At 41.5% G+C, this 24,053-nt stretch overlaps 1 protein-coding gene across 1 annotated transcript in view; it reads left to right on the top strand.

Annotated features, from left to right (window-relative positions):
* Window positions 1-24,053, top strand: part of man1a2 (mannosidase, alpha, class 1A, member 2) — a 171,316-nt gene that overhangs the window by 117,606 nt on the left and 29,657 nt on the right. Inside the window, exon 7 of the mRNA XM_085385201.1 lies at window positions 18,102-18,196. Within this exon, the coding sequence (XP_085241327.1) occupies window positions 18,102-18,196 (95 nt within the window). The remainder of the gene's footprint in view (window positions 1-18,101; window positions 18,197-24,053) is intronic.

Raw genomic sequence — 24,053 nt, 5'->3', positions numbered from 1 at the left:
CGAACCAGAGATCCTTTGCTTGTTAGGCAAGATTAGATCAAAGATTTTATCGATGAAAGTGATATCTGCCATGGAGACTCCAATGCTCTTTACAACTGTACAAGTTCTGTCATGTCTTTGAGTTTCTTTAGAACTTTGAGAATATAGCCCTCATGAAATAGTGGAGTTGTAGTTCTAGATTGCTTCTTTATGTTGCTAATCATTTAACAGGTTGAAGCACCAAAGCAGGGAAAGGACTTAGAAGTTAACTGCCTTTACCTGTGCCTTCAATAGGATATATCTTTGTTGTTGTAAAACAAAATTAAATGCAGTACTTTACTGTGTTTAAAAGGATGCAAATAATTTGCCCATGTGTGCTTCTTTATAAACCCATTAAGCTTTCTAAATCTGTCCTCTTAAAGAAAACTATTTCCCTCTTACTTACTCTCTCTTGTCCCTTTGAAACTAGGTAGCAAGAGTTTCAGTTAAACAAGCATACGTTACAAAAACCAACATGAAGTCATATGGAAGAAAAATGGGAATTAACAGGAAAGAGGTAAAGATTAGATGTTATTGAAAAGTGGAGGCGATATAGGTATAAAGGAATGTAGTGGGAGAGGGTGGAGGGAAAAGTCCAATGACGGGAATGATTTGAGCAAGGAACACCAGATTGCACAGAGAAGGGAGAAGGTCAGGGGGAGCAAGCAAAACACTGTAATGTAGGATAATGAGATGAGAGCATCCAAAAGAAAAGTTGAAGTCTCTGCAGGCATAAACGGCCATAGCCACCCTGTGGACAAGCGAATGGGTGGAGGGAGGGGAAAGAGATGGAGAATGACAGCAGTGGAACATGAAATGAAGCTGAGGGTGGTGGAGACAGAAGAGGGGCTGAGATAATGATGGTAAGGGCAGAAAAAGCAGGGAAGAGAAGAAGAAAATTGAAGAAGGGAAGAAGCTTAGGAAAGGAGAAATGGTTGGTTTTTGGGCAAATGATAAATCTAACACACAAGCAAAAAAGAAGGAAGAAGGCAGATGAGATCGAATGGAGAGAGATCACAAATGAAGAAGAAATGCTGGAATGGAGGCAGAAAGAAGATGGCAAGAAAAAAACAGGCAAAAGAAGTGTGGAGGGGACAGAAACTTAAATATGGATGGGAGACAAGTAAATGTGCCTACATACATGCTGTTTATTTTGTATCTGCAACCAAGACACATTAGTTTAAACCTAATAAGACGTCATCCCTGAAAGATTCCTCCTTCATCCAGTTTTTTCACATTTCTCCATCATTGCCCCAGTCTTCACCTCTTTCCTGCTCACTCTCTGTTTGCACACTGATGTAGAGCTAAGCTGCTTCTTGTCCAGGCTCTGCAGACTCCAGTATTCATAGGCTGCCTATTTGACCTCATTTAACCCATCAAACAAATTGGGGGCATCTCTCTCTCCGTGAATGGCTGCTGTTGCTGTGCTGCCCAGCAGGAGGGGGGTTGGTTACACAGGGGGTCAACTGGAGAGGGAGGTTTTGTTTGACTGTAGGAACGAGCTGCCCTGATCTTAGTACTTGGCACTAAGATGCACAAATGGAGCAAACTTGAAATCAGGTGAGTCTAAGATTAAAAAAAAAAAAACCACTCATTAACAACAACCTCCTTTCATTAATGTTGAATATTAGGCGTTGCAGATGATGTGGTAAAAATAGAAAAAGAGCTTATTAGGACAGCCACATTTAATATAATGAGGTTGTTGTGGTTTTGTCAATAACACATTAGTTTTGCTTGGCGTTAAGAGACAAGGTATGGTACAACACCATGCTAACCTTGTACAACACAGTAGGTCAATCAAAATCTAAATTTCAGATTTAGTTAAAAACAACTACACAATTACAAGTTCAGTGTGTTTTTGCACTTGCTGTTAGGAGGAGTCACTTTTGCATCTGGTTGCTGGTTTTTAAATTGAGAGGAACATTGCTTTTAAATGTGATTTGAGTGCACTGTTCAAACGGTGACATACTGAAAGAACAGTTTTGAGACTAATGGAGACGCACAGACTTACACAGAAGAATTGACCAGTACGTGTATGTATGTGTGCTGTAACCGTGAGATTTGGAAGTTTCATCTCCGTGTCAAACTGGGATAAATATGTTTACCAAACTAACTTGTACACTTATAACATGGTTTTAGCCTCGATGAGGTCACTCAGTCCCATTAGGTGTCAGGTAGGCAGGCCCAGAGCCTGGTTAGCGACCATTTGGATGGAAATGCATAGTCACAGTCAATGTTGTGAAATTGATCACAAATAGGTGTACAGCGCTGCACTGAAAACTTGCTTGTGGTTACTTTAGGTTGGTAGGTTGCCGTGCTTGGCCGTAGTTTTATAGAAGACACCAACTTGACTGCAAACTGCTCATCAAGTGGTCATGAGACTGTGAAGTGCAATGCAAATCAGAAACAGAGAATTTTCACCTGAACGTAAAAGCTTCCCTTTTGAAATGTGTTGGTTGCAGCTGCAAGGACATGTTCCACTTGACCAAATTTCATTACAGCTCAGAGAGTACAGTAGTGAGTGTTTGCAAACAAATCACCATTTTACATGCAAACCACTGCAATTTGTTTGTGTCCAAAGCAATTACAATCAGTTTTTTAGTGCAGCACACTCTTTACAGGTGATTTCACCCAGCGTCAGCATCTTTTTACAACCTGAAGAGTCGCCCTCTGCTGGTCATTACAAGCAAAGCCAACTTTCAGGCACTTCTCACCAGCTTTATTTTTCAAACCAAGTAGCTGTAGCCATCTTTCATTTACAGACTTTGATCTATGACTATGTCATAATGCCATACAGTTTTCATTATTATTGGACAGCACATGTATGGACATTATTGGGGCTCATAATGCACTCTGCACAAAATCACATGGAATACACATTTATATGATAAGAAATAGTAAAACACTGAAAAAAGGTTGATTTAAAAAATGATTACAATATGTATATTTTGCAGATATACTGGATTCAAGTTAAGTAGCATCAATATTGACGTTCGGTACCATAAGATAGCAGTGCATATCGAGGCCACCCCAGCTGTTTCTAGCAGCAGTTGTCTAGCTTCCCCCAAGAATCCTTTTCTCCGTTGCAGATATTGCTGTGATGACATGCTCAGTAACTGGCTGCTGTTGTGCCAGCAGGCACGCACACTTTCAGGGGAGGGGAAGGGAAACCAAGATGGTGTAACAAACAGGAGAGAAATTTAAATTTGAATACAGCTTCACACATTTCTCTCTGCAAACAAAACTTGCAAATCAGTGAGGGGGAAAAGCGCAACCTCAAACAGAGGAGGGAGCTAGAAGGAGAACAAGGTTGGCCCAAATGAGATTAAACCAGAGAGCTGTGGAGACATGAGAGAAATGGGTGCAAAGAGGGGTGGAGGACAGAAAAAGAGTGAGAGATTTTGGTAGCAGAGATGACAAGCAGAAAGATGTGGGGAAATGGACCATGCTGTGAAGACAGGAAAAGAAAGAGGATAGAGGCTAAAAGAATTAAGTTAATGAGGGAAAGAAGAGAAGGATGTAGAATGGGGAAATGGGGGGGAAAGATATGTCTGTATGAATTAATAGTGAAGACTTGCAGGTGTACAGTTCATATGAAAGTTGTGCTTCAGTTTCACGAGAAGCTTATCTGAAATTTTGCTTTATTTAAACATCACATAACCATAACATCCAGTTACAGCTATTTGTGGCTGTCTGACATTTTGATTTTCATTCAGTCGTTTCCTGTATAGGAAAAACAAGTCAGCTTTGTTCTATTTTTAGCTGTCCTCCAGGAAAATATGGCAACATTTGACAAAGAATTGCCTTTTGAGCTAAATACTAAATACAGTGGAGACTATTTAAATGCGTCAGGTGGGACGACACACCAGAACAAGACCCGATGAAGGCAGAGTAACTCATCAGTTATAGCTTCTTTTTAAAGGCATTAGTGCAGCATTTCAGTTAATGCTCAATGGATAATGTGTCACATTTGACGGCAGTCTGTTTGATTCACTCCGATGGCAACAAATGAAGTTGTCACGGAGCCAGTTTGATGATGGCCTTTGAGTTTTTCTCTGCAGCAGCTCATCTTTGTGCCTTCTGCCTTTGATCCTGGCCCATTGGGTGCAAAACAATATAAGCAAATGGATCAAGTGATGGCAAAGTGGCAAGACAAAGTATGGAAATGACACTGTAACCATTCACACACACACACACGGGGGGTGGGGGTGACTTAATCCTGTCTCTCCTGCTGGCCCCCAGGGCCCTTCTTACCAAGCAGGTACATTCAGCACATTTCACAGTCTACCCCTTAATCCCTTTAGGAGGCTCCATTACATGTCAACTGTGGCCCACTGCTTACACCAGAGACTGTGTGCATCTTCTTGCATATAGCGAGTGTGTGTCTGTATGTATCGCAGTATGAGAAATGTTGATCTTATCTCATTTAGGCAAGCGCTTAATTGTACAGCAGCTCTTTTCAGAGAGTGACCTCTGGGGAATGAGTTGGTGCTTAATATAATTAATCATACCTGTACCTGCTGAATGATACAAATTAGAGTTTTATTTTACTTTGTTATAATAGCATTAGTATTGTAAGTGATGCGTAGTTATTCTTTTACCGAAGGACCTAAATGAAGAGTTAATCTTCACAGGGCAGTTTGATCATTTATTTTTTGCAGTGGAATTTCCCATATATCACATTTAAGTGGGCAAGTATCACTGGTTCATATTTATGGGGAACATATAGGAAAGAGGAATGCAGAGAGACCCTGCTGTGATGTAGGGCAGTTACTTCAGAGGCAATGCTCATGTACCAGCTGCTACAACATTGCATGGAGTGGAACATTTAGCTTTTTTCACTTAGCCTTATTGATATCGCCAGGAGGAGGACTGGGTCAAAGCCTGTCCTCCTGTGCTTTTCAGGCAGTGCAGGGGTGATTTTCATCAGCAGGAGAATTGTTTGTGTAAGACTAGCTTCCCTGCCATCAGGAGCTTTCATTGCACTCATAGTAATGTGACAGATTGTCTCCTTCAAAATGCTTGGACACAAAGTGAAGGTCCTTTTTCATCAGATTAAAGACTTTTATGTTGAGAGCAAAGATTGTTCCACCAGCACAGATGTCTAACTTAGCGTTTTCCTTTGCAGTGGATAGAAAGTCTAACAGGAATACTGCACAAATATTAGCATCGTTTTATTATTCTCAATGGATGGGCTACTGTCATCAATCTGAACTGCTTAACCACTTTATGGTCTGTGAATATAGCCTATGCCAGTGGTTATAGGGCGAGGGGCAGGGTTAGAGGTGGAGAGGTCGCCACATCCAATCCCACATCCACACTTATGGCCAGCTCAGAGTCACCAATTAACCTAACAAGCATGTCTCCAGGCTGTGTGGGGTAACCAGCTCCTATGGGGAGTACATGTAAATTCTGCACAGAAAGGCCTCGGCCAAGTGGGAGGTTCCAGTTTTTTCTAATGGCTTAACTGTTGGTTCTAGATGTTATTCTGCCACCTGTTGGTGACAGCTGCATTTTTTAAATTGCAAATATAAAAGTTAAAGCTATACGTTGTGTATTTGTTCATGGTTTTTGTGTATATGTTTTATATTTTTTCCTTTTTGTACTTGTGCACACTGTGCTTCTGTATCATACTCTGACATCTCCTATCAGAGTGCTTTGCAGTGATGCTAGTCTCTTCCAGCTGCCTGCAGCTTACAACTGATATCCCCATGTGCAATAACTGGATCACTGACCGAGTTCAAGACGTGTTTGAGTGGTGGAAGCAGCTTTCCAAGTCCCTAGGATGTAACATAGATGCCCCATTTGGCAGGTAGTTTCATTCAAATGGGCATACAGGACCATTGTACACATGCTTAGCACAGCTGGTCCCAGTAAGAATGAAACCTCTCGTACCAGCAGCATTAATGTCTATCACGAGGACCACAAAACCAGCTGGTGTCCCCCTATAAACCTCCAGCCTTTCCTGCCATACCGTGAACCTGCTCTCTGTGAATTTGACCCACTGAAACAAACATGCGCACATCCTCAGGGCACTACTAACCCAGCAAGTATTTTTAAGGATCCCCAGGATTTATTACCTAACTATGTAATGGCATCACTGTCTCCACATTGTCCCATATCTTTGCTGTACAACAATGCCTTGTTACTTGGCAACTAACATACAGCAAAGGCTCATAGTGATATATCAGTGATAAGTTCAAATTAGCATAGTGCCATTCCAGCTTTTTATTCAGGTACAAAATATATGTGCCAGACCTAAATTCACTGCCTGACCTTGGCGCTTTTTTCCCCTATAGATTGTGTGTTTCACATCTGCGTGTGTGCGTGTGTGTTCATTGGGTGAGTACATCCTTCAGTGGTCGATTTTCGAGGCGTTCTGTAATGCATTTTAAAAGGCCGGACCCTAAAGCTGTCAGCCCTGGAGGGAGAATGACAGAAACAAGTTGGGAAACACCAGAGAACACACTGTCTGGGTTCATCCTCCCCAAGGATTTTACCTCACAGCTCTCAATATCCTAATCTTGTCTCCTTGCTACAGTAAATATGATGTCAACAGAATAGATACTGTACAGTAATGCCACTGTTTTGCACATGTCTCAACTCTGTATATTTTTATATATTTTATTTATTGTTTACTCTATTTAATTTGTAAAATATGTGTACACACACACACACACACACACACACACGTAGAAAAATATTTAGTATACACATCCAGAAATGCATATACTATTATATATTGTACATATATTTATTAGTTTCAGATGTAGCCATTCTTGTATTTTGCTTGTTTACATTATTGTATTTTGCACAACTCTGTTGCTTGTGAAGCTCGCACACAAGAATTTCACTCACATGTGCTGTACCAATGTACCTGCACATGTGATGTGACAATAAAAGTGATATGATTTGATTTGATTAGATACACATAGGCCTTCTGGGTACTCCGCTGCAGTGAGGACGCAGGGTTCTCTTTTTGGTTTGTTGATGATGTAACAGTGGTACATTTCACAATTAAGTAATCATTTGGAGAATAGGACAGAATGTCAAAGTTGAGGTTGAATAACTTTCAGTAGACATGAAGAATACGAAATGAGGACGCGCTCTTGGAGCTACTTAATGCCAAATCTCTCAGCAACCTGTTCGAGGGCAGTTAAATGTTGAGGCTTTTTGTTCTGTTGCTCTGTTGAAGAGGACCTGTTATTATGCTCTCTATTTTCTGTACTGCGCAAAGGTCTTGAGTCACATCTCATTGTTTTGTTTTGTTTTGTTTTGTATTTTGCTAGGAAAATGGCAACTATGTGTGAATAAATGAGACATGCAAGCAAAACTGGAAATGCAGTATATAAGGCAGAAGCAAGCAAGCATTCTGTTCATCTGGACGTAGCATTTTGTGGGAGAAACGTTTCACGGATCACATTAACTCAGTGGACTGACACATCAAATTCACCAGGGAGGATACGAAAAGTCTCAGGTTAGCCTTCTTAGACTGTGAGATTTCCATAAGTAATGGGGGACATCTAAAAGCTGACATGTACCGTAAACCTACACATATCTAAGGTTTGACTCTCATCATCCACTGGAGCACAAACTGGGTGTCATCAGGACGCTACAACACAGAGCAAACACCATCCCCACAGACACAGCAGCCAGGGAAGCAGAAGAACAGCACATCAAGAGGGCCCTGAGTAAATGTGGTTATCCCAGCTGGACTTTTGTCAAAGCTGGAAAGGCACCTAGAAAAAGCTCCAGCCGATCCAGGAGAGAAGGACAACCGCTGCCCAAGCGAAAACCTGTAGTGATCCCATATGTGTCAGGAGTATCGGAGCAGTTGAGATACATTTTTTGTAAACACCAGGTCTCTGTGGCTTTCAAACCCCAAAACACGCTGCACCAAAAATTGGTCCACCCCAAGGATCGAGTCCCCCGACACAAACAAAGTAACATAGTGTACGTTGTTAAGTGCCAGGAGGATTGCCAGGATTTATACATCGGGGAAACCAAACAACCTCTGGCGAAGCGGATGGCACAACACAGAAGAGTTCGTCAGGCCAGGACGCCGCAGTCTATTTACACCTACAGGCCAGTGGACACTCTTTCAAGGATGAGGACACAGTGACAGGGAGGAACGCTGGTTTGAGCGTGGAGTCAAGGAGGCAATATACGTGAAAAGGGAAAGACCATCTCTGAATCGAGGAGGGGGCCTAAGGGTACATCTGTGACCATCTTACAATGCTGTGATTGTAGCCATTCCCCAACTCTCTGTGAATGGTACTCATGGCCATTGATCAGTGGGTTTTGGTCAGTGGGCTTTGATCAGTGGTTGTTGATCAATGGTCATGAGAAGTTGCATAATTAAGATTAAGGAACTGACCTCCCAGCTAGGGCTGGGCCATATTATACCGTTCACGGTAATACCGGTATAATGTTAGGCAACGATAGGAAAATGAAATATCGCGATAGAATGGGAGTAAAACGCGCATGCGCAGTGCCTTTGTTTTCATACGCACATGGCCGATTGTTGAGTGAAACAGATGAACCAGAATTGGTTTGTAAAAATGGTGCAACTTCAGTGATGTGGAACTGGTTTGGTGTTTGTCCGTCAGATACACGACAAAGCACATTTTTTTGCAGAACATGCAAGCGGCCGTTGTTATTGTCATATTTGTCGGACTAAGATGCTCTTAAATCTGGGAGTAATCTGGGTCCTAAACTCCGTATGCTTCAGGTCAAACAACACTGCAGCATCACTTAGAGTTAAAAACTGTCTAAATTCTTTCATCTTTAATAAAACGATCAGCATTGCTGCTTTACCAGGTGTAACTATAAAGTTTAACTTCCAGGCATCCATGAAAACAAAAGTTATTACATTTAACGGAGTTAGAAGTTAGCAGGAAGCTAGCGGAAGTTAGCTCGCTAGTTTCGCTAGTTACCTAAGCATGATATAGCACGTTCTGACGGAGAGATTTCTGAAAAAAATCAAACGTGCAGCTCTGCTATCACTTCCAACATAAATGAAGACAGGAAACTAAACAGCAGTGACGTTTGTAGGGTTACTGAAGTTGGGCTAGCTGGTATATAATGATGTGCTACGTGATCGCTAGCGACACAGCTATGTTAGCATAACATAAACAGTGAAGCTGGAGGACGAACACTAACACTTTTCCACTTATAAAAGTTAACGTGAAGGTTCTTCATGGTTAGAGACAAATGCAATCGCATGGCAGGATGCTGTAAACGGACCAAACTTCAGTCAGGAGAACAACTGAGATAATCCATCCACAATACGAGGTTAGTCATTAATATACTGCAACAACATGGGAATAGAGCAGCTGCCAGAGAATTCAACATTAATGAATCAATGGTACAGAAGTGGAGGAAGCAAGAAGAATGAGTTTAATAAAGTTTGATTTATCTGACTGCTTTGTTTCGCTTAATGTGCCTTATAATCCCGTGTACCTTATGGTCCGAAAAATGCGTACTGCACACTGCAGTTTAATGTTGCAAAGCACCTCTTTTTAACTTCAGTGGATATTATACATGGTTATGCTCAGGATATGTCAGCCCATTTCTACTGGAAATGCCTTTTGGTTAAACTTTCAGCAAGGAATTTGCATTTGCACTGTTACATTTTTATAAAGCTTTAATGTACATAAAAACCAGCTTCTTGTTTAAGTGAAAATAAATGGAAGGTTGTCTTTTTGCGCTAGTAATGTTGTGGAGTTGTATTTTGTCTCGCATCAATTATATCGTCGGTTATATCGTTATCGCAAATTTTCAAATATATATCGTGATAAATATTTTTGGCCATATCGCCATGCTCTACTCCCAGCCCATTGTCCCTTCAGTGGGCTGGTTTCAGTCATTATGCAAATGTACTGTTTATAAGATTGGGGAAACCTGCAGTCAGCTGAGACTGAAGAAGTCACCTGGATGAGTGACGAAACGTTTCTCCCACAAAACGCTGCATCCAGATGAACAGAATCAACTTTTGGAGATTTACTTACCTAGATGATTGAGCATACATCAAGAAGTTTGGAAGTCATGCAGTATTTAGTATGATAATTTTTACTAACTCTGGGAGAACCTTAGGTTAAAAATATGAAGCTGGGAAAGAGCAAAACAGGCCCCATTTATGTAATCTGATGGTACAACAACAACCTTTCATATACTGTAAGTGATAAATGGATAATCAAGCTACACTTGTCATACTTTTCTACAAATTTAGTACCAAAAATGTCCACATGACTTTCACTAAATAATGCAGTCATTGACAAAGTTTGATTCAAATCAGGCTTAATTGCCTCAAAACAAGTAAAATGGCTCAAACATTACATGTATTAAGTGTAGCAATGCATCAGTCAGGCAAATGTACGGATAGTTATTAAGCAGAAACACTACATCTGTCTCTGATTCTCTTTGGTGCTGTCTGTTAGAAAAGTAAACCTATCTGGTTTCTGGCTGCTTTTCCTTAACATTTTTTTTCCTTGTAGCTCTGCATGTAAATGGAGGCAGTGGAGGGAAATGATTATCATAAAGAGTCCAATTTTATCTGTGAACGCGGCTGACTGTTTCCCCGGTGGGTCGTTTGGCTCCTGTTCCTGCTTGATGGCATCAGCAGCAAGATTGCCAATAAAAGTTTGTCAAGGGCCTCGGTGCACCCAGCCAACAGGCCACGGATAGATGGAAAGGTTTATGACGGCTGAGTACATGCACAGTGCAACTTTCACAACCTGACACAAAAAAAAGTCAGTCGGGTGCAGAAGGTAAAGGCAAATCTCTCCATAGGAATTGCTAATATAGGCGTGCCATTATCACTGCGTGAAGAAACAGCTTTTCAGCTCCACATACGCCCACAGTTCTGTAAGTGATCCCCAGCAGTTAACCGACTGTTTACACACCGTGCACAGTGAAACAACACTGCCATCATTTTCTGCTAGTGTCATAGGTTTCCTAAAGCGTACAGTGTACCTGCTTGAAATTATAGTTTTGTTTGGTGTTTTAAAAATAAACCAGTATGACTATAAAATATTAATGTGTGTAGAAGAGGCATAGAATAGCAAAGTTGCCCTTAATAGTCTTTATTGTTGTGGAAGGTAAAAGTCACATTTACAGTGTGCAACGTCTCTGAAGAAAGCTTTCAAACACACAGAACAAACATGGTTCAGTTGTACAGTTTCTCACTCCCCTCTAAGTACTTAAGTTGCTACTTGTACTGTGAGACAATCTTAAATCTGCACACATTTATAAGTGTTGCTCAGCTGGGTCTCAGTTTATTTTGTCAGCCATCCTCCTTTACTTTGTAGTGTGTGTGTTTGGTTTGAGATAATTCAGCCTGTTTGATAAAAATCCCACCAGTACTGGTTGGACAGCATCTGCCCTCAGATGAGATGTGATAGTCTTGTCCTGGGTGTGGTCCCGTCTATACCAGCCTACTTTTTCATCATTCTTTTCCTCTCTGCCTCTTTCATCCCTTCTCAGCCTTCTGAGTAAATTTTCTTCATTTCCTTTCATGCAATTCATATCTTGTTCATATGCAGGCCTATTTTGCATCGGCTTGACGGCGTCATTCCCACTCTCCCTCCCCTTGTCTCTATTTGTTTCATGTTTAACTCCACAGTTTGACCTCCAAGTCTTCTGTACAGTGTCCCCCTGGCTGCTTAAGTATTCTGCAAACACCAGCATGTGTTATTGCTCCCTCTTACTTTGTGAGACAGCAGGAATTTTCCATAGATCTGGTCTCTCTATAAAACTGTTCAGCCCTGACAGATTGTGTTGATGAATCAGCCTCCGTCTGCCCTGTGCTGAACCACTTCTCTCAGTGGCACTGCTGTCTACTAGTTATATAAAGGCCTCTTTGGGCATTTGTCCCACAACTGTCCTCCATGAGTGAAATACACATTGCAAAACTGGAAATTGAAATTTTTTACAGGCCTGGCATTCTTGAACCATTTTCTTTTTACTGGCAACATGTTTGCCATTCACACTTCACTAAAGTGCTGCAGTGAGATCAGATTTGAGTCGGTCCATATCAGCTCACCCAGACGTCCCAGTTTCTGTTGATTATTGTGGAAACTTCTGTTAAGTTCATAGGATTTCTTTGGTGCAAATACTCCATGAACTTCATTGATTTATTAATTAATTTATTGACTCTGTGATGATATTTTTTCCACCTCCTATAAGCACACATGTTCAATAATCATGTTTTTTTGATTAACTGTTTTAACTTTGCACGATTTTATATTCTGAATGTTGTATAATTGGCTTACTGTGCTCAGATCAGCCAATAAATACGTAGCAGTTCAATTTGAATGGACCAGTAGGTGGAAGCTCTACACCTGGAAGACAAGAGAAAAAGAACAGCAGCAGTGCCACTTATCATGGCATGTAACAGTGAATGATAGTTTTCGTATAAGACTGTAACCATGCAGATGCTATTAACAACCCTCCACAATGTACAATATGAGGTTAAAAAAAAAAAGAAGAACAAAGCACAACAGTTCATTTTTGTTATACAGCATTTTTAATGTAGCTTACCATAAGTAGTGGGCATATCAACTGAAAATATAATATTGTATTAAGTCCTTACATTTACTGTATCTTTTCAACTCAGACCATAAGCTCTACAATATTGTCCACTTTGTTTGTTTTCTTCTATATTAATTTAACCTGTGTCTCCTGACTCTTCTAACGTGTCTTCCTTACACGCAGCCAAGATTTCGGCCATAGACTCTATAAGACATGGATGTAGGTAGCATGATCACTCACTGGTTTCTCAAGGCTCCGTTTGAAGCCTGGAGATGAGCGTTTCCACAGTCGCCATCTTGGTTGCAAAAAGCAGACATGATCAGTGTCGCCTCAAGAATTATTTCTTTTCTTTTTTTTCCTCTTTATTTATAAAGTTTTGCACATGTAATTTGACATATCAGGCCCAATGCAGAAAGTACCAACGGATATAAAGACATATATCAAAACAAATTATGCCTTTAAAATTCGGATGATAACAAGAAAAAAGAAAAAAGGAAGAAAAAACAACAACCCACGCACAGAAAACAACAAAAAACAAACAAAAAACAAAAAATTATTTAAAAAATCAACTCCCTCCCAAAACCATAACAAAAGGGAACCCTGTGGTACAAAAGTTCAGTCTGTTGTAAGTGTTTTCAACGAATTAAAGTAAATGATAAAAGGCTGCCACATCTGTGAGAACTTATTAACATTTCCTCTGAGTCTAAATTTTATTTTCTCCATTTTTAAAAAGAACATAACATCTTCCAGCCAAAGTGATCGGGCTGGAGGGTGAGAAGCTTTCCAAGACAGCAAAATGCGACGCCGTGCCAGCAGTGAAGTGAAAGCGATAATATCCAGTTGCTTACAACTAAGGTTCAGGGTGGCGTCCTCAGAAACACCAAAAATGGCAACTAGTGGACATGGTTTGAGAGTAACGCTCAAAACATGAGAGAGCACTTCAGAGTAAAAAGTCCAGTATAATTGAAGTGACGGGCAGGCAAAAAACATATGAGTTAAATCACAGGGGGAGGTGTTGCATCTGTTGCACAGGTCAGGAATGCTGGGGTATATTTTAGATCAGGGCTGCCCAATCCCAGTCCTCGAGAGCTACTATCCTGCAGCTTTTAGATGCATCCCTACTCCAACACAGCTGAATCAAATGAATGGCTTGTTATCAGGCCTTTGCCAAACATGGTGGCATGCTGAAGAGGTAACCAAACCATTTGATTCAGCTGTGTTGGAGTAGGGATGCATCTAAAAGCTGCAGGACGGTAGCTCTCGAGGACCGGGATTGGGCACCCCTGTTTTAGATAATCTAGATGTTGAGAAGTGTAATCTGTATACCGTCTTAAACTGAATAAGGGAGAGTCTTGCACATGAGGCTGAAGAATGAATTCTGTCAATTACTTTGTCCCAGTAACCTTCAACAAACTGAAGACCCAGTTCCTGTTCCCAACTCGAGGCAATTTTCTTGGTTGAGTAATTGCCCGATGCCGTAATTAAAGTATATATTTGTGATATTAGAGCCTTACTGTGAGGCTTCAACTGGAATAAGTCTTCCCACCAAGGCTTGAGAGGCTGATTTGGAAACTCTGGCAAGATAGAAGATGCACAGTGTCTTATTTGAAAGTAGCGGAACAAATGATACGAGGGCAAATCATACAAAGAACAAAGGTCACTAAAGCTGAGAAAAATGTTATCTTTGAAGAAGTCATAAAAACATTTGATACCTTTTCTTGCCCATATACGGAAGGAGGAGTCCACCAGGGACGGGGGGAAGAGGTGGTTTTTGCAGATTGGGGTCAGAGCAGAAGCAGAGACAGAATTGACGTGATGCCGGAATTGATACCATATTTTTAGAGAGCCAATTAGAACAGGGGTTGTCTGTGAATCGTAACAGGGAAACGGGAAGGGATGAAAATAATAGTGCTGGGAGTGAGGAAGAGAAACATGATTGAGCCTCAAGGCAACACCAAGACGCCTGAGGATCAGGCAGCCAATAGGTATACTTCTGAATGTTGGCTGCCCAATAATAAAACATCAAGTTGGGCAGAGCAAGACCCCCACTGAGCTTACCCTGTTGTAGTGAGGACATACTAATCCTGGGGGTCTTATTTGCCCATATAAATGATGAAATCATTTGATTCACAGATTTGAAAAAGGACTTAGGTAGAAACAATGGGATATACTGAAAAAGATAGAGGAATTTAGGTAGGATATTCATTTTTATAATATTAATCCTGCCAAGAAGTGATACAGGAAGATTTGCCCACCTTTGAAAAGCCAACCTTACATAGGTCAGCAAAGGGTTAAGATTTGCTGTTCGCAAAGCTTTAAATGAACTGGTAATATGCACTCCTAGATATCTAAAACCTGAAGAAGCTAAATGGAAATTAAAATCTGTCTGTCTAAGCTCTTTTACAACTGGGTTTATAGGAAAACATTCACTTTTTTGTATATTAATCTTATACCCAGAGAAAGAGCCAAAACTCAGAAGTATTTTCATTATAGAGGAAATACTTGAATTGTTGGATTTGTAACATATAGTAATAAGTCATCTGCATACAGAGCAACCCTATATTCCGTACCACCACGAATAACCCCTTGAAACAGAGGCGACGTTCTGAGAGTCACAGAGAGAGGCTCTATTGCTAAAGTGAAAAGTAAAGGTGAGAGTGGGCAACCTTGACGTGTACCACGTGATAGAGTATGTTACGCCCCTAGTCTAGGCGGGTAGGGACGCACATAAGGTTGGAGGAGAGAGAGACAAATCCCCGCCCTGGTTCCCAAGCCAAACATCCAAACCAGTTGTGAGTAAAAAAAAGTGATTTTATTTAAGGACAAGAAGCATAGCTCCAGGGTGAGCCCAGGCCAAAATAATAAACAAAACCAACTAAGTCCCACCAGAAAAGACTAACTAAACCCTAAGAAAGAAAAAAGAACAAACAAATGACAGAGCTATCCCTCGCTCCCTGACCAAGAAAACAGGAGAAAACGATTCCAAAAGAAAAGGCAGCTCACCCCTTCCGCTTCAGCCCACGAGTGCCTAAGCTCTCAGCTAATGCACTAGGAGCGGCTTTTACAATTCACACTCCCACAAATACACAAGATAAACACAGGCTGGGAAAACCAGGGTCAGGACTGCGACGGCTGTCAGGCTACTCGCTCGTTCCACACTCTCTCTCTCTCTCTCTCCCTGGAGCTGTCAGAGCGGCTTTTTGAATGTGGTCACCTGTTCCATGGTCCAATCAGCTGCTCACTACTCTTCATTAGGGGAGGGACCTGTAAAGAGTCTTAAACACAGTAAAGAGACACAGAACAAACAGCCCACACAGTGTTCTTATGGCCACAGCCGTAACAAGTAAAATACTCAGAATTCACATCATTAGTACAAACAGATGCCAGTGGCGTAGTATATAAAAGATGAATCCAAGATATAAAACTGTCACCAAAACCAAATTTCCTCAAGACTGCAAAAAGATACCCCCATTCCACTCGATCGAATGCTTTTTCAGCATCCAGTGAGATCACCACCTCAGGGACAGTGCTATGATTTTTGGAGTATATTATATTAAGAAGGGACCGTATATTAAATAAGGAATGTCTTCCTTTAATAAAGCCTGTCTGTTCGTCTGATATAATAGAAGGGAGAACTCTTTCCAAACGGGTTGCTAGCAGTTTGGATAAGATTTTAAAGTCTACATTAAGAAGGCTTATTGGTCGATAGGAGCCACAACAGGTAGGATCCTTTCCTTCTTTATGCAGTAATGAGACCGAAGCCTGTCTTAGTGTCTGAGGGAGAGAATTATTTAAGAATGATTTCTTAGGGGTTCCCATATGGGGGGGCACTAAAATATTGGGGTGGCACGCCAAAAACAGAATTTCGCGTTTTATTATGCAGTTGTCAGATATAGGTTTCTTAAAAAATATGGAAAAGAGAGAGACAAAGGAATTATAAGCCTAGTTAATTTCCTGCTATTAAAGTAGATATCACTGAAAATGGGTAGATATGAAAACCAAATAAGATTTTGAAGCAGTAATAAGTAACAAGTTCATGTTTTAACTCATTGTAGGGTGTCTTCTTCTCTTGTGTTAATGTTTATTAGAGTTATTACCAACCACTGGGGGTTGGTAATAACTGTTATTGACATGTGGTGGTTTTCAGATAGAATGCAGGTTTTTAGGCACTTATGCATTGGCTTAATTTTTTCAACCCAGAAGCTACATCCATGTTTAATGTTGCCTTACAAAAATGGCTGTTGGAAAAAATTTTTTAAAAGTAGCTTAAAAATCAGGCAGGACACGAGATTGAACTTGTGTGCATAAAGCCGTGCACACCAAAACATGTCTGTCTTCCTAGTGTCAGTTATATGTGGACATACAACATGATGTAAAACTATTGCAAGGCAGATTAAATTTATTATGACTCTTATAATAAAATATATAAAGAGGCTACATTTGGCTCCTCCCTGCCACAGGAGGTCACCTCAGTGGGTTGCATGTTTGATTTAGCAGAGTTTTACACTGAATACCCTTACTGACGCAACCCCCAAAGAGGATTTGTAATTGTACTATTTTAATTGCATAAAAGAGAAAATTAGAGTAAAAAATAAATCGCTTTCACTCTTTACTTTGACTATTGAAAGGCCATAACATCGGCATTCACTGGCATTCCTGCAACACTACACCACTTTCCCCCCCACACTCCCACCACAACCACCCACCCGTTCTGCAGGTGTGCTTCTGTTCTCACAGCTGGATCTGTGTCCTTTAGATGACCATATTAAGAATATCCCATCTCACTGACATCAAACAGAAACAAAAGCAAAATAAAGGTCCTGTGCAATTTAGAATGGAAACAAAAGCCATCTTCTTTCTGTTCTATTCAAATATGATGTAAAATGTGTAAGATAGTTTATTAGAATGTCAACTGACCGCAGATGAAAGTAAACGCCTGCTGCTGGAAAAAGGTCTTTTCAGTAGATGTTGTCGTCTCAGTCGCTGCTGAGCTGACTCACAACATCCACAGTGGCATTTTCAGCTTTCAGCATTTACTGGTATTCAGTTAGTTCAGCAGTAGAATAACCTTAGTTTCCTTTTATCTCTTTGATTGACAAGCTGAGAAAAGAACAAGCGCTGCAGCAAGGGCTTCTGAGCCTTCATCTGTCAAACTAGCAGCAGAACTTGTGTAATCTCCAAACGAACACATGTCCATTTCTCTGCATCAGTCTGTAGAAATTAGACGCCAGTCATGATAATAGAAATCTAGACTGTGTCCTATGCCCTGCAAGGTTTTCTCCCTAGAGATATCGGTATTTCTCTCAAACTGCAGCACAGTTTGAAGGGAGGTTTTGCATATATTAAGATTTCTGTATTCTCCAAAAATCTGCTCAGCTCTGTGGCCGTCATTTAGCACTCATGTCTCTCCCAGTATCCAACATTCTGCATTTGTTTGGTCGTTGGCAGTTGTTTTATGCTTGTGTTTGTCAGGTTTTTGAGTCGAACATTTAGCCGGGCAAATGAATGAAGTGTATATGTTTAACGTGAACCCTTTCTCTCACACTCTCTAGGTTTTCAAACTGAAGGCAGTCCAGCTAGCTGAGAAGCTGCTTCCTGCCTTCAACACCCCCACTGGTATCCCCTGGGCCATGGTCAACCTTAAGAGGTTAGTGACACTACCACTAAAAACCATCCCATCATCTGTTAGGTTCTCTTAAATGCTGAAATGAGTATGAAATAAATTCCACACGGTCAGAAATGCCAGTTTTCTTTTGAGACTACACAAGATTTAACAGATTTCACCAGAATACTAATGAAGAGTTTACAGATATAAGTTTGCTTTACTTAACTACAGTTGTGGTTGGAAGTTTACATCCACTCATCACGAGCACGAATGTCATGGTCACGTGTTTTATTGATTACTTTGAAGTGTTCTTTTTCTAGGGCAGCATACATCTCTAATGAATTTAAAAAACAAGAATAAAGCACATACATTTGAGTTCGTTTTGGATTATCTCTAATTGATACATGTAACCTCACTAATATCTGGTTAAAAACCACTCTGGAAGTTGAATCTTGACCAGATAGCCATCAACAAGTTTGTGGCATAATTCTGTCTGGATATTTGACACTCTTCTTGGCAGAATGGGTGGAGTTCAATGGTTGGTGTCTTGGCACTGACCCGTCATTTAAGCGTAGTCCAAACATTTTCAATATGGTTGAGTTTGGGGCTTTAGAAACACCACTCCAGAAGCTTGATGGAGTAATTTGTAAACAACTACAGACACTGAGCATCAGTTCAAACAACTAAGTACGTGTTACTTAGATGTGTCACCACTTTGTCTGAAAGAAGAGCCAGACTTTCACCCTCAGATCAGAGGAAATTAGTTAAGATGTTCAAGGAACAACCTAGAAGCTATGAAGACTCAAGCCTGTCATGACCTTGAACACCAACGTCAAAGTTCAGAGGGAAGCCAGTTTGTCACCTTCAGCTGAGAGGGTGTTCTGATAGGACAATAATCCCAAACAAGCATTAGCACGCACTGGTTCTGGAATGGATAAAGCAGGCTAATAATAAACTTCTCGCCTTCCCTATTGAGCACCCGATTGAACACTTAAAATCCAGGGAAACCATTTAATTTAATCTTATGTTTTATTGATATATTTTTCTCTTTGTAAGGTGACCTTGGGTTTTAGAAAGGTGCCCTCAAATAAAATGTATTATTATAATTATTATTATTATTAATTTAAACCTTGATAAATTGATAAATAACTCTCAATTACATTACATTTTTGATTCCTGAAAGTAGCCACCCTTTGCTTTGACAGCGCTGCAAACCCTTGGCCTTCTCTCAGTGAGCTTCATGATGTAGCCACCTGAAATGGTTTATACATAATGGTTATACACTAGACTTTTTAGTCTCCCTGTCTCTCGGTTTAGGTCAGCTTTGCTGTGATTTACAGTTCCTTGCAGACAGAAGGTTTGACCAGCAGGTAGACAGTGCACACAGCCAGAGCTGTGTGTCTATGTTAACTGTATTAGCAATATCCCCTGTGAGCGATATCATACAGATGTAAGAGTAGAAAAAATACCATCTGACACTGAGTATTTAGTGCAGTGTTTTATCAGAATCAGAATCAGAAAGGGTTTTATTGCCAAATGTTGAGCAGGTTTACAACATTAGGAAATTGCTACGGTCCTTCAGTGCAAACATACTGTCATAAATTACGCTAAAATAGACATGAAAATAAAAATAAGAATAAGAATTAAAAGTGCTAAGTAGATAGATATATACATGAGTGCAGGTGGTGATCAGTGCCGAACATGGAATGCTGCAGTGAACACAGCGTAGGGTCATGTGTTAGTGGTGGGAACAGTCATACGGTTATTGTTCATGTGTCCAACAGCAGAGGGGAAGAAACTGTTCTTATGGCGAGAGGTTCTGGTGCGACTGGACCGGAGCCTCCTGCCTGAGGGGAGCAGGTCAAACAGACTGTGTCCAGGGTGAGAAGGGTCAGCTGAGATCCGAGCTGCACGCCCCAGTGTCCTGGAGGTGTCCTGGAGGTGTCCTGGAGGTGTACAGGTCCTGCAGAGATGGGAGTCTGCAGCCAATCACCTTCTCAGCAGAGCGCACAACACGCTGCAGTCTCTGTGTGTCCCTGATAGTGGCTCCAGCGTACCACACGGTGATGGAGGAGGTGAGGATGGACTCGATGATTGCAGTGTAGAATTGCATCATCGTCCGTGTTGGCAGGTTGAATTTCTTCAGCTGCCTCAGGAAGTACATCCTCTGCTGGGCTTTCTTAATGACGGAGGTGATGGTGGGCTCCCACTTCAGGTCCTGGGTGATGGTGGTACCCAGGAAGCGGAATGAGTCCACAGAGGTGATGGGGGTGTCAGTCAGGATGATGGGGGGAGTGGGGCTGTGTGCTTCCTGAAGTCCACAATAATCTCCACTGTCTTCTGGGCATTCAGCACCAGGTTGTTGTGGCTGCACCAGGACACCAGACGTTCAAGGCAGAGCTGAAGTCCACAAACAGGATCCTGGCGTAGGTTCCTGGGGAGTCCAGATGCTGCAGGATGAAGTGTAGAGCCATGTTGATGGCGTCATCTACAGACCTGTTGGTTCTGTATGCAAACTGCAGGGGGTCCAGGAGGGGGGCCGTGAGGGTCTTGAGATAGGAGAGAACCAGGCGCTCAAATGACTTCATGACCACAGATGTCAGAGCCACAGGTCTGTAGTCATTTAGTCCAGTGATCCTAGGTTTCTTGGGGACAGGGATTATGGCATTGCTGCATTTGGGAAGTGTCGATGTTCTTGTGAGCTTGAAATGATCATGGAATCAGGAGAGCAATGAAGAGAATGAGAACAGATTATCACTAAGTGAAGAAAAGATGAAAAGCATAATGGATCTTGTTTAATGAGAACAAATTGAATGGAGTAGAAGAAAATGGAATAAAGGGAATGAAGCAGGCAGCTTCATGAATATGAAGAGTTGTGGTGGGAGGAGGTGGTGTGAAATCCTCCTTTGTGTGGGGTGAGGAGGGGGGTGTTGTAGGTGAAGTGTTTGAAGGTGGTGATGACTCTATGGAGGGGGGAGAGGTGGGGGAAGGAGTGTCCAAAGTGTCTCTATTGTTGGGGCCGTTGGAGGTGTGAAGGCTGCCTGATGGCTCGTCAAAACGGCAGTAAAAGTCGTTGAGGGTGTTGGCCAAGAGCAAGTCATCAGTGGAGTGGGGGGTTTTAGGCTTGTAGTTGGTGATATTCCTAAAACCTTTCCACACAGAGGCCGAGTCATTCTCTGAGATCTGCTGCTGCATCTTCTCAGAGTGCTGATGTTTAGCAATGTCCACTTCTTTAGTGAACCTGTACCTGGCCTCTCTGTAGCAGTCCCTGTCTCCGCTTCTGAACGCCTTTCTCTTTTCCAGCCACAGCTTTTTGAGTTTAGGAGTAAACCAGGGTTTGTCATTGTTATAACTCACCCTGGTGCGTGATGGCACAATGCTGTCCTCACAGAAGTGGATATAGGAGGTGACAGTGTCCGTAAACTCGTCCAAGCTGTTAGAAGCAGCCTTCATTGTGTCCCAGTCTGTAGACTCCAAACACGTGCGAAGCTCCTCCACAGCCTCGTTGCTCCACAGTTTTTTAGTCCTCACGACAGGTTTGGAGAGCTTCAGCCTCTGTCTGTACGCGGGGATCAGGTGGATCATGACGTGGTCAGAAAGTCCGAGTGAAGCGCGGGGCACCGCGCGATAGGCCCCGCTGATCGTGCTCTAACAGTGGTCTAATGTCCTCTCCTCTCTGGTCGGGCATTTAATATACTGCTTGTATTTGGGAAGCTCATGGCTCAGATTGGCTTTGTTAAAGTCCCCAAGAGCAATGATGAGAGAGTCCGGGAATGTCCGCTCCATGTGCAGTATCTGCTCCGCGAGTGCGCACTGAGCTGCCTGCACATCCGCATCTGCCGGGATGTAAACAGCGGCCAGGATGAATGAAGCAAACTCCCGCGGAGAATAAAACGGTTTGCAGTGAATAAAAAGGTATTCCAGAGAGGAAGAGCAGTGCTGAGCAATCACTGTTACATCTGTGCACCAGCCACTATTAATGTAGAAGCAGACACCTCCACCTTTGGTCTTACCACAGAGAGAGGCCTGCCGGTCCGCGCGCAGCAGATGAAAGCCCTCCAGCTTGAGCGCGCAGTCCGGGATGTCCTCACTGAGCCACGACTCCGTAAAACATAAGACACAGGAGGAGGCAAAGTCTCTGTTCATGCTTCTCATCAGGGCCAGCTCGTCTATCTTATTCCTGAGTGAGCGTACGTTGGAAAGGAAGATCCCAGGAAGAGCAGTTCGCAGTCCGCGTCTCCTCAGACGCACGAGTGCGCCGGCTCGCTTACCTCTCTTTCGGCGTCTCACTTTCCTGATCACAGTCTGCAGTAAATCTGCCGCAGATGCGACAAATATTGGAAGTAAATCCACAGGTGTTGTAGTCCTGTAGTTAAGAAGCTCTTCTCTGGTGTAAGAATATCCAGAGGAGTGCCCAGACACAGAAGTTATGCACAAAAACAAAACAGAAGTAACGCACTGAAGCACCAGGGCATCCATACGCGGCGCCATCTTGCTTACCAACATACACATTTTTAAGGTGCTGTTGAATCCACTGAAAGAGTTAATAAAAGGTAGAAACACATTCACAGTTTTGCTGCTTGGACCTCACAAGTAAAATCATTGCTTTTAATGTATTTAAAAGTTGGCTTTGACTTTTCTTTTTAGGTCTTCCAAACTCAGAAAGGGTGTGTGTGTGTGTGTGTGTGTGTGTGTGTGTGTGTGTGTGTGTGTGTGTGTGTGTGTGTGTGTGTGTGTGTGTGTGTGTGTGTGTGTGTGTGTGTGTGTGTGTGTGTGTGTGTGCATCTCAATAAAGCCAAGCCCAAGTGTTGAGGGAATTTTTTGGAAGTTGTGCAAATTAGTTTTATAAAAAGCTGCAAAAAAATCCAGAACCAGTGTTAAATTCAACTTTTAGAAACATGTAGCCATCCTGTTTGTAATGCAGGTTCTAACAGTGCTCTGCTTGCCTGATGTATAATCTTACTCTAACATTCATCTCTTTCTGTTCTTGTTAGTGTTTTCTATTCTCGTTTTCTTTCCTCCTCCCTTTCATTTCACCCATGCACAGAATGAGAAACTTTGTGCAGTTTTATGCCTCATGTGTAAGCTCTCTCCTGTCCTAGCCTGCCCTCTCTATTATTAGTTTACATTTTCTTATTCAGCATGAAACAATGAAATCAAATTACATCATTGCTGGTCGCTACATATTCAGTTATTATGTGTGTGTGTATGTGTACGTGTACACAGATCACCATCCATAGCTACACAGTCACACGCACCACAAATACCCTTGGGAACAACTGTACACAGAGGAATTTAAACCAGAAAAAACAATAAGTGACAAACCTGTTTATATAAGGTGCTTTACACACAAACACACAAGTCACAGCCTATTAATGTTGCATCCTGTCATGTAAAGCTGAAGATGATGTTTTACTGGCTGCAACTCTTACTTCAGAGCATATGAACAGCCTGAAGCTCTGCTGTGTTTCTCTAGACCAAAAGATATTTAAATTGATTATATACCATATTAGCACATTTATATGGTTGTTATGAAGATGAAAAATTTAAAACATGCCATTAAAAAAGTTTATTTCTTTTGCATTCCTGTTAAATTTTTATTAGGTTCCTATTAAACTTGACACAGGTCCTTAAAAAAGTCTGAAATACACCTGCATTTAAAAGACTTAAAATAGTATCAAACTTTCTTAAAGTTAGTTTGCATGGTTTCTAATTTTAAGTAAAAGTGCAACATGACTGATTAACACTTTAGTTTAACAGTGACAAAAGTAATGTAACCTTGTAGCTTTTAAAAAGGTTGCAACATAATAAAATTGAAAATGAAAATGTTTTTTCTGGCATGTTGTATCTTTAAACCCTTCTTTACTTCAGTGTAACCGCATCAGTACCGGTAATTTCC

The sequence above is a fragment of the Rhamphochromis longiceps genome, linkage group LG16 (assembly GCF_057381845.1).
Source record: "Rhamphochromis longiceps isolate RC_006_pf linkage group LG16, R_longiceps_female_GT1.1, whole genome shotgun sequence".
Classification (NCBI taxonomy): Eukaryota; Metazoa; Chordata; class Actinopteri; order Cichliformes; family Cichlidae; genus Rhamphochromis; species Rhamphochromis longiceps.
Note: the sequence above shows the minus strand (reverse complement) of the source record. Positions and strands in the feature narration are given on the sequence as shown.